This window comes from Pangasianodon hypophthalmus, chromosome 13 (genome assembly GCF_027358585.1).
Source record: "Pangasianodon hypophthalmus isolate fPanHyp1 chromosome 13, fPanHyp1.pri, whole genome shotgun sequence".
In the NCBI taxonomy this organism is placed as follows: domain Eukaryota; kingdom Metazoa; phylum Chordata; class Actinopteri; order Siluriformes; family Pangasiidae; genus Pangasianodon; species Pangasianodon hypophthalmus.
The window spans coordinates 24,122,281-24,134,225 of NC_069722.1; the positions used below are offsets into that span (position 1 = coordinate 24,122,281).

The following is an 11,945-nucleotide window of genomic DNA, read 5'->3' on the forward strand; positions in this document are numbered from 1 at the left end:
AATACATCCTGCCTTGTTGCCGAGTAACCACAAAGAGACCTGAAGATGTAGGAAAAGTTACAGCTTTAACTCTGACTGTTACAACGCACTGACACTGGAGACTCCTTCCATTAATGTTAAATAAACACGTCCTCACAGATCAACATTTTTTTCCTTTTAACCCGTTTATATGGAGCGTCCGCTTTACAAGTCCCAGCGAATGAGCTGTTACTATAGTAACCATAACGTATTAGAACAAGTGCATTAATATAAACCTGCACTACTGTCAGAGCTGCTGTTATAGAAAATTAATCAACACCTTCTGACCAATCAGAACTGAGAATGTAAGCGACTAAGGTTTGTATAATATACAGTTATTTACTGTGAAATGTAATTGTAACCTGGAAAAAAAAAAAACATTCACACAAACTTCTTTTCATATCTTTTATTTCCTCGTGTTCTCTCTCACAAAACTCTTACGTCATCTTGAAATGTACGACTGCACTGATGGATGAGTGGAACAAAAATAAAACAAACAGATACGCGGATTTAAAAAAGTGGTACATGTCAGTCTTGGTAGAAAAAGAAATGTAGCCAATACACTGAAGACATTTCATTTGATCGAGAAAATTTTAACTGATGCATTAAATAAATAATAAAACGAATCACTTTACAATCGTGTCATTGCAAATCTTGGACAGTTGAGAGAGCTGTTGCACAGAGCTTCATGCACTTAAAAACTACATCTTAACATAAAAAAAAAAAAAAAGAAATCACATGGGGTTAGGAAAATTCATATTTTGTCCTTTTTATTACAAAAAAAAACATTGATTTTTCGCTTTAAAGTCAACACTTGACAATCCTCAGGGGAGGAAATGTGCACAACTGCAATCTGAAATCTGCTGTTCAGTGGTTCAGAACAGGATCTGGGCCTTCACGTGAATTTCACACGAATCACTACACACTCAGCCTGTGACCTCAGAGACATTTTCTCTTTCCTTTTCACAATTTGCATTCAAGCATCTAGTAGGGTTACACATGAGTGCAAAAATGTGCACACCCTGAAGACAAAAAAAAAAAAAAAAAAAAAAGGAGCATGACAGAAATATCATTTATAGCAACAAGCTGGTTTTGGTGTCTACGGTTTCGACCAAAAATGGTCAAAACGTCTATGTTAATATTTAAACAGTGGAAAAAATAAAAACAGCAATATCAGCTCATTCTCCTTTCTATGAACATTCCATAATAACTCTAATCCTCATTCGAATCTAAAACGAATCCTTTTATCCTATAGGTTTTATATCCTCTCAGGTGTAATATTCAGCTTTACATCTCTGTTTAAAGGCCCGGAAAATGTTTTTCTGTTGAGATCGCTTTACATTTTGGATTGGTGTCATGTAACACGTGAAATTATTATTATTATTAGGATACAAACTTTATTACAGAGTTGTGGTTCAATTTTTCCTTGGGGACAAAAACTTTTGCACTCAGCTATATATAGATGCATTTTTTTGTTTTGTTTTGGTTTTTTTTAACATTTGGGTCAAAGTCAGATTTCTCGCGTCTGCATCCAGGACCAAATTTTGGCTTTTTTTTTTTTTTTTTTTTTTTTTTTTATTAAATGAATTTTTTTGGACAAGCAGGACGTCATGATCATCATATTTATTTTCACACTTACTGATTTTTTTTTGGATGCATAGAGGTATTTTTTTTACTATATGTTTTATTTAATTATTTAATTGATTCAATTAGTGTTTTTTTACTCAAGACTTTCTGCTCGTTTAAGTGCAAAAAAAAAAAATTCAGCATCTTTTAAGGCGTTGTTTTCACTTGAATACCTTCTCTCTGTCCATATATGGAGATATCATCCTGTCTCCTCTACAGACCACAACATCGCTTTCCTGCCATAGTGGAACCTGAAACAGGAAGTTCATATACCAATCATGTTATTTGACGCCTGATCGCTTTCACACACACACACACGGTTCACTTCAGTTCACTTGTCTGAGGAGGAAAAAAGAAAAACAGCTTTTAGGTTTCAAACAAAATGTTCAGAACGAGCTTGGGCCTTGAAAAAGAGTTTTAAAAAAGAGCCTTTAATTTAACACTGTTGTACGTTTTGTGAAAAATGTTTATTATGACTGTAAAACAGGAACGTGCCTCGCCTCTTTTCCTAAAGGACACGCCAAAAAGAAATCGCGCTCCATGAATCCTGACCCTGGTTCCAAATCCACTGAACTCTCTGCAGTCATAACAGGAAGCTACATGCAACGCACAATCAGTTCCTTACAATGTTTATTGGTTTTTGGAAATCCCTGATTTTCACCTGTTTACACCATCGACTATCTGTTACATTCATGTTTTAATGCGTATAAAAACAAAACACACTGTGTTTATGGGCGTGATCATTTCAGATTAAATTTAAAAACAGGTCAGAAGTGACTTCTTGATGATCTACAGCACCGACGCTGTGCATTAAAACCATCACTTAAAACGTCGCATAAACAAACACAATTTAAAAAAAAAAAACGTGCACTTGTACGACGAGCGTCCTTAGACCTTCTTATCCAGAGCAGGCACACATAAAAATTATTAAAAATACGAGCAAACTATAGAAAATTTTCTACACAGCAGCGTAATTACAGGCATGAAGTTCACGGAGGGGCCACGTTAAGAGGAGAGTGGGATAAAGACGATGCATATATTAATCATGAGTATATATTATGTACAGATATTATACATGGCCTGAACGTTGTAAAGGGCCGAGACGGGTTTTGTGTAAAAATCGGCAACGCTGAGGTTCAGGTGTCGAGCTGGTAAGACGGAAAGACTTCTGTCCTTCACCTGGAGGATGGAAAGAAAACAGCAAACGTTTTCGGTTAATGAGATGAGAAATGCTTCAAAGTATTATTATAAAATCTAAACCAAGGGGTTAAAGGGATACGCAAACATTTATCAACATCATCTCCATTCACAGCATCTGTAATGTGTGTGTGTGTGTGTGTGTGTGTGTGTGATTACCACAGACAAGAAAGACAGAAAGCCTGTTTACTCCAAAATCTCTGTAATTCCTGCTTTTGGAGATGGATCTACTTTTTTAGAGGGAAGAATCTGTGGTAAGTTTGTGGCTCTGACGGCGTATAGACACGACAAAATCTTCAGGAAGTGTAAAGTAACCAGAACTTTATTTCTTTATTTTAGTTTTTTGCTACAGGGCGTCCCAAAAGTCTCCGTACACAGAGGAAATTATCACTTTTTAGCAAAATGTAACTTAATTTTTTGCCATTTCTCTGTAAAGACACACGGACTCGTCTCTCCCAACTCTGGCTCTCAGTTTGGCGACAGCGTCGTGTGTGTTGCGCTGTTGTGTGTGTGATCTGCTCGCCACGTTTCCCGTTAAAGTCCATCGCAACCGTGCGACAGCTTCCTTATTTCAATACTTTCTTCTTTTATCAAAGGCATTCTTAAAGGATTTCTGAAAAATATATATAATATAAACTAAGTATGAACGATTTTGGAAGACATTTTGCTAAAAAATGTGTGTTAATTTCTCCCCTGTGTATGGAGACTTTTGGGCCACGCTGTATATTGCTCCACAGTCTTGATTAAGTAAGGAATAAAACACTCCGTGTCATGCTGTTATAGGAAAATAATCAACGACAGGGTGGTGATGACGTGGAGACACTGACACCATCGTGAAACTGATTATTTTCCCATAACAGCGCGTCCTGAAGTGTTTTATTCCTCTTACACCACAGCAACTTCTCAACAATTCCAATTTTATTTATTAAAGCACGTCACGTTTTTATCCGTTTATAGTTACATTTCATGTGATGGATCATCCATGAAACAAGTTATGATCGACGTTCTAGCGGCTATAAACAGCCGGCTCAAATCTGTTTTTAGGAATAGCCTAAGACTTGCCCTGTGAATGAGCTGTTACTATAGAAACGATAACGCATTAGAACGAACGCATTAATATTATTATTAACATAAACCTGCGATTTGCAGCTGCACTACTGTCAGAGCCGCTGTTATAGAAAACGAATCAACACCTTCTGACCAATCAGGATACAGAATCCGACAGCGCTGTGGTGTAAAACTTCATAAAAACAGCTTTGGTAAGACGTTCTCTCGTTTCTCTGTCATCTTTACAGTTGTAGTTATGAATTAGCGTTGAATTTTAGTCACGTATTTTTTAAACACGTGAAATTTTCGTCTGTAATAAACTCACACACACACACACACACATACACACAGAAGTGACAGATGCAGTAAATACAGATTAGGTTGAAACATTGCTGGAGTATTATCTGCGATATCGCGAGCCTCTCACATGGTTCTGCTGTACTCGATGCCGCTCTTGGACGAGATGCTGGACCACGGCAGGAAGCTGCGCAGGAGACTCTGTGCTTGCCGGTAGATCCTCTGTGGAATGGAACACGGGCTTAAGCTGGCCAGCGCTGATCCTATATGATGAATATAATCAGTGAGGAGCGCGTTAAGGAGAACTAAACAAATCCGTACGAAACATCTTAAAAGCTCACGGCTGTTTAAAGTCAGAACACGGTGTAATATTTAGCAAAGTTTTTACATTCTGGAAACTTCAGACGAGAGACAACAAATGATGATTATGTCATAATTATGTCACGATACACTACCAATAATAATTATATGTTTTTTTTAGATTTTAACTAAAAGAAACAAGAAGAATTCGTTTGTTTTCCATTTCTAACATAAATATTGCATTTATTCACACTTGTTATGCATATTTCTAATTTCTACTGATTGATATTTCTTATATAATTAGATATTTCTGATATTTCTTTAACCGCTCTTCCTGTGTGTAATTTTAAATATACAGTTGAGGTCAAAAGTTTACATCCCCCTTTCAGAATCTGCAAAATGTTTATTATTTTACCAAAATAAGAACGATCATACAAAATGCATGTTATTGTTTATTTAGTGCTGGGGGGTGAAAACTTTTTGAATTTGAAGATCAGGGTAAATTTAACTTTAACTGTGGACTCATATGTAAACATCTTTTATGTGAAATATCTTATTCAGGTCAGCACTAAATAAACAATAACATGCATTTTGTATGATCCTCTTATTTTGGTAAAATAATAAACATTTTGCTGAAAGGGGGATGTAAACTTTTGACCTCAACTGTATCAACAGTGTATATATAAACAGATGAATGATTATTATTTATTTTTTTTTAGATATAATTACAAACCGATTGGAAGAAGCTGATTGGAGCTTAAAAACTGTTAACACTTTTACAGAATTTTTTCTGCCTGCTTTTCAGTATTACATAATCGATTTTTGTAGAAATTACATAAAAGTACCAGTGAACTTGCAACACTTTTGTTTTGCTGGAAATTTCTTAGCAAACTTATACATCACACACTGAGGCAACGTCTTCGTCAGCGTTCAACCAATCAGGACGAGAAGCTTTTCTACTCGCCTGTCAATTCAAACGTCTTGCGCTGACGTTCAGGCGTTTGGAGGTAACGTTAAAGAGACGATTAAAATGTTAAACTGCGTTTAGATTTTGAGTTTCGAATCAGCTAGCTTCAGCTATCATCCGCTGGTTATACGTTTATTCCGACACGATATATCGTCATTTAGCAGTTTGTACATGCTAAGAGTAATCGAGATGAAATTGAGGACACACTGCACTGTGTTTCTAACACACATGTGTGCACACACACACACACACACACACACACACACAAAAGGATATAAGATGGTCCAAGGCGGATGTCCACCGTTGATGTACAGGACGTAGGTGAAGCCGTCCTTCAGCACTCCTCGGATGGAGTAATAATAGGGCAAATAGTGATGCTGCTTAAAGTCTCTGTTCTCGTAGAAGTGAATGGCCGTGAGGTTGGTGGTGAGCACGTGCAGGTAGATGGCCTTGCAGTGGTCCTGCGCCGTCGTGGAGATGTGCTCCTTCAGACTGTCCAGCAACAGGGAGCCTTCGGAGTGTGAGCGTCACGTAGTTAAGAGACAAAAGGTGAAAAATAGGAAAATTAAATCTCAAACTCTCAAATCTTCAGGACAAAAAAGTGTCTCAAAAAAGATATTTAGCTGCAAGTAAAAAAAAAAAAAAAAAAAAAAACACTTTGCAGCACAAAACAACAGAAATATTTTCGTCTTCTAATTCTATGAGGTTTGACTTCACAGAGGTTTTTACGGCAGCGATAATTTCCCTTGTGTTACTTTTGTCTTGTTAAATTGTCATCAACTTTGGGTTGTAGTTAAAATAATAAAATATATTTGACGAAACTGAAAGACCCGGCTATACAATTCAGACTTCTTTTTATCAGGGTCTTGGTTTCCTCACCAAGTTGATGGAACCCGAACTAGAACTCCAAGTTCTACTGGTTCCGCTTTGGGTCAGTTCCTGTTTATGAATGCGATCTGAGACTTGAACCAGACTCACTATCGCGATTACACCCAATAAAACATTTGGGATGCGTTAAATGATCTAATCTGAATCATATCAGTACCGCGCTGCGCGCGAGATCACGCTAAAGCGTTCTTAACGACTCTTAGGCATTTTTTAAGGTGTTATCTGATCTACTCGACTGAATTTCAGAGACGGTGTTCAGAGTACAACAGCGCTACCTTGTGAGGCATGTGTTTATTTCACCTCTTACCTATTCCATGTTTTCGAAACTCCTTCACCACTCCTAAGCTCAGAATGTATGCGACCTGAGTGTCAACAGGAAAGCTGGAGGCCAGAATGTCTCCATCCTGACGGGAAACAGTGGTAGTGCAACAATCAGAAAGATTTACATCATCACATCACAACAGGGAGAAACACTCACACAACATTTTTATATAAATCTTTCTACCATCATCATATACAAGCTTCACTGAACCCTCTGTGACGAAAGACACGTCTGAAGGACACATGGAGTGTGCAGTCTAATTACTCAGGTGCTATTAAAAGACTCTCGACACCTCAGTGCTCCATTTAAACTGCATCAAAGCACAGCTATCACGTCCTGTACACACTGTACCAATTTGGCCGAATGTCTCGAGCACCCTACGTCATTTTTAAGGTGGAAACTGTAAAGTATCAAAGTGTTCTCAGACCGATAAATACTTTACGTAAAATATATATTGCTAGTTGGCTAATTTTAGGCTTCTCGACTCATTTGAGATTGTATATTTAAATGATTCATTGCATGGTTTGGTAAGTGGTAGTGCAAGAAGAATTATTTGTCACATTTCTGACTACTCCTGCATGCACTGAAACACTGGAAATCTCCATTTCAGACTGAGCTCCAACTAGAATCGTTGAATGATTCACTGAGTGAGAAAGGAGCAAATCTCGGTTTTGATTCACCAAAATGATTCACTGATTCAGACACTGATTCGCTGAATGAGAGAGGAGGGAATCTCAGTTTGGACCCAAAGATTCTGTTGATTCTCTTGATCAAATGATTCCCTGATTTTAACACTGATTCACTGAACGAGAGAGCGGAGCAAATCTCGGTTTTGATTCACCCAAATGATTCACTGATTCAAACACAAATCTGTTCAGCAGGAGAAGAATGAATCTCAGTAGTTAAGAGACAGAAGAATGATTCACTGATTCAATTCAATGACTGACTGAATGAGAGAGGTTTGTATCTACATCTTGACCAAACAATTCACTGATTCCAACACTGATTCATTGAATTAGAGAGGAGGTTCAGTGAGGTTCAATGATTCAAACAGTGAGTGAGAGTCTTGATGAAAGATTCACTGATTCAAACACTGATTCACTGAACAAGACAGGAGCGATTATAGATCTTGAGCAAACGATTCACTGAACAAGAAAGTTGTGAATCCCAGTCTTGAGTGAAAGATTCACAGATTCAAACGGTGATTCTCTGAACAAGACAGGAGCAAATCTCAGTCTTGACCAAACGATTCACTGATTCACTGAACGAGAGAGGACTGATTCTTAGTGTTGACTGAAAGATTCACTGATTCAAACACTGGATCTGCTGAAAAACAGAGGAATAGATCTTGCTCTTGATCAAATGATTCACTGACTCAAATTCTGATTCCCTGAATGAGAGAGGAGCGAATCTCAGTGTTGACTGAAATGATTCACTGATTCAAATGCTGTTCCGATTGGAAAGAATCATTATCTTGACCAAAATGATTCGCTGATTCAAACACTGACCTGCTGAATAACAGAAGAATGAACTTCGGTCTTGATCTCAAGAATTAATCAATGATCTACTGAACAAGAGAGAAGCAAATCTCTCCGTGTTTCAATCTTGACTGAAAGACTGACTGATTAAGATAATGATCGAGAGACTGAGCAAGAGAGAAGCGATTCTCAGTCGTGATGGAAAAGATTCACTGATTCAAACACTGATTAACTAAAAATAAAAAGTCTTGGAACAGACGTGTTTATCCCTGCACTTATTGCTTAAAATGCGACTTGCACAGCGTACATGTATTCAATGCAGCACGGGCCAGAAAATGAGGGCTTCTCAATGCTTTTGTTACAAACTGCCGCTTTAACGCGATGACCCAAAATGTGCTTAGACACAGACTGAAGCTTTCTGACCTCTTTGTGCACTTTTGTTCTGCCCTTTATTTCAGCCACGATCATCCCCACGATGCCACCCTTGAAGGTAGCAGCCAGGGAAAAGAACTTCTTGTTCGACGTGATGTCATGATACCACGAGTCGGGATACCTGAGGAGGTGCACAAGAGATAAAAAAAAAAAAAGAAAAGAAAAGGAATAAAATAGGAATATTGGTGACTCGGTCACAAATACAGCACTTGTAGTTCACTTTAGGGCCTTTCGCACCGCTTTAGTTCCAGAACTACATTTACGATACTAAAGTACTGGGTGATTTTGCGTGAACTATTTCCCAGTACCGTTTAAAGGGTTGCATTCGCACCGACAGCGGGCACTAGGAAGTGACGTAAGCCGGTCGACAGCGACGTCATTTGTGCGCAGCGTTCAACAACGGAAACAAAGAAGAACAACGCGTTTTCGTACGCGTTTGGCCAATCAGCGTCTACTTACGTCACGGATAGTACCAGTCGTGCTGGTTAGACCCTGCTCCGGAGTAGGAGCTCATTTGGTTCTCAAAAAAGGCAGTCGGTACTAAAATCACACCCAGTTCCGGAGGTGCGAAAACGCCAAAAAGTGGGTAGTTCCACAATTAGTTCAGGTACTATGAAAAGGTTCCCGAGGTGCGAAAGGCCCTATTTACAGACTCCGTGACAATAAATACATAAGTAAGTAAGTAAGTAAGTAAGTAAATAGATGAATAAATAAATAAATAAATAAATAAATAGAGCGCATACTTACTCGATGGGGAACCAATCACCACACAGCACTTTAACACTGTCTATGTCATCTTGGCACAGGAGGCGGAGTTTGATTTCGCTGAGCGCAGTGGGCGGCACCACGTCAGTCATTCACACCTAAAAACAAACCTTCATGCTGTTATCAGGACACACACTGATCTCATACACCGATAACTGTGCTGACGATTTACGTGACTTTCTCAAAAGATCCCTTTCTATTAGAGAATCTGTTTGTTTCTTTTTGTTTTTTTGTTTTATATTTACTAGGAGTGCAAACCTTGGACTTCCATACCATACGTAACGAATAACACACGACAGATCGTACTGTTACGTGAAAGTAACGCGCGGGAGTGTTTTATTCCGCTTACACCACAGCGATTTGCCAACAATTACAATGTTTCATTTAAGAATGAACGACACTTTGCTCAGTTTAACAGTTAATAGTTCGATTTAATCCCGTGGAACGTCCGAGAGACACGTTAGTTCCTGTTCTCACTTACGTTACAGCTGCGATAAAGCGTCATAAAGAGCGTGAAAATAACGCACATCTCCTGACCAATCAGAGTCGAGCATTCAGCCGCGCTGTGGTATAAGATACAACATCGATTTATAACGCAATGATATGACTGAATCTGCGATGATACGATACGATATGATTTATTTGTTTTTTAAAAAAGTATGAGTTACGAAGAAATCATCTTGCTAGCCTTTTAAATTAAATACAAACAATTATGATTAAATTATTTACAGTTTAGAAATATGAATAAGTTTTTTTTACACAACGATCGTTACACTCCTAATATACACAACGGCGTGTAAAGAGACTTCTGTACTTTTTCTTTTCTTTTTTTTTAAATTTTCATCGCCGACTTGTGCGTTTTTAAATGTTCGATTAATACCGTAATATTTATAAACATGCATCCGTAATATTTTTCAGAAATGTCAAGCTGTAGCTACCTCGAGAGCTCGGCATTGTAGTGAAATCTTTTCTCCGTTGTACTGGATATTATTTTTGGATTATTTGATACAATTATTATTATAAAATTATTTTGGATTATTTTAAAAAATGTTGGTGGAAATATTTTATTTCAAATACACTTTATTTCACAACAAATGCATTCAACTGGAGTGAGCATCTTCAATCATAAATCAAGAAAAGATCTCAGTGATTCCCATCACAAACCCAAACCATGACTTTACTGATTATAACACCAGAGAAGCGTTATAACTCCTGTGTTATAACCGTGTTATAACCTTCCAATCACCCCAATAACAACAGCAGGACAGCTGCCTTAGCCACCTACTGATCAGCCTTACAGATAAAGATCCAGCATCGAGCTAAGCTGCTTATTATTAATAAAAGTAGCTTTGAAAGAAAATTTAAATATCCAAGAACTGACAACACAAAAGAGAGCTAATATTAGCCATAATGTCAATTAAAGACATTAAGGCTAGCTAAAGACACCTAGCTAGCTCCCAATTTAGCCGCTGTGTCTGTTTCACATTAAACTAAAAACTAAAACTTTTAAGTAAAAATTAAAACTCGGATTATAAACATTCAACATTCATTAGGTATAAAATTTATGTCATGACAACAACAAGTTGTCTGTTTAGACAGCAACAACCTAACTAGCCATGCTAGCTAGCAAAGCTAACATGCTAACTAGACAAAAAGAATAAGATTTTGTTGTTGTTGTTGTTGATGATGTATTTGTTGTTGTTGTTGTTGATTTTAAACCTGCCTTATTTGGCGGTCGGAAAAGCGGAAGTCTTGACGAATACTCTGCTCGGCGTCCGCGGAGAAGGTTCACAGCGGCGGAATCATGGCAGCGACAGAGAGAAGATTTGCACCCAGGACGGAGATGAGACATTCGGTTAGCGACTTCGGGTTTGCTCGGTTAGCGGCTTAGCAGCTTAGCTTCCGAGGCTAGCGCGTCGACAAACGCTAGCAACACCGCGGCCTCTTCCGGGGGGCGGAGCTTCACACGCATTCATTACACTCTGTATGACTGCGTCCAAAATGGCGGCCTGCTCCCTACATAGGCGCACTACATAAACACACAAACACTATCTCTATGTGCTACTTAGTGCACTATGTATATAAAAATGGCGGAATTTGGGAGTGAGCCAAAGCCAATAAGATTTCTACGCTGTTTAGGACAACACATAAATCTTTTTATTATTAGGATAAATGTTTATTTTGTTCTAAATTTAGATGAAATAATTATAATAATAAAAAACGTTTCTCGAAGTAAGCATTATTTTAATTGTATTATTCATTAATTTATATTTTACTGCTTTTTTCCCCCTGCTTATTCTGTTGAAAGTACACTAATATAACTAATGTAATATGCATGTGGCTCATTTGCATATTTTAACTCATTAAAAAAATAAATATTCAAAATACGATTAATTGTATTAATGTACTTTCAACTGGATACGTATTTAAGCAAAAGAAAAGTAAAATAATAATTAATAATTTTAGGCTGCAGTACATTGTTTACCTGCTTATTATTTGTATAATTGTTAAAAATTAATATATTTGTATAAAATCATAAACATTGTTTCTCTCATTCTTAAAGCATTATTTAAGGTCAGACACTACACTGTAAAATATTTATTTTTCT

General features: G+C 37.5%; 1 protein-coding gene across 2 annotated transcripts; it reads right to left on the reverse strand.

Moving 5' to 3' along the window:
* Nucleotides 1–409: 409 nt before the first annotated feature.
* On the reverse strand, nucleotides 410–11,330 carry nat15 (N-acetyltransferase 15 (GCN5-related, putative)). 2 transcript variants are annotated; one of them, XM_026947070.3, is made up of 7 exons: nucleotides 11,061–11,326; nucleotides 9,320–9,435; nucleotides 8,564–8,693; nucleotides 6,648–6,744; nucleotides 5,729–5,963; nucleotides 4,316–4,468; nucleotides 410–2,823 (listed from the first exon to the last, which is right to left on the reverse strand). In XM_026947070.3, exons 2-7 carry the CDS (start codon nucleotides 9,427–9,429, stop codon nucleotides 2,820–2,822), a joined length of 729 nt encoding a protein of 242 aa, XP_026802871.1. In that variant the 5' UTR covers nucleotides 9,430–9,435; nucleotides 11,061–11,326; the 3' UTR covers nucleotides 410–2,819. The 2 variants fall into 2 exon arrangements, with proteins under 2 accessions (XP_026802871.1, XP_026802873.1); XM_026947072.3 differs by lacking the exon at nucleotides 410–2,823 and having other exon boundaries at nucleotides 4,312–4,468; nucleotides 11,061–11,330.
* Between the last annotated feature and the right edge of the window lie 615 nt (nucleotides 11,331–11,945).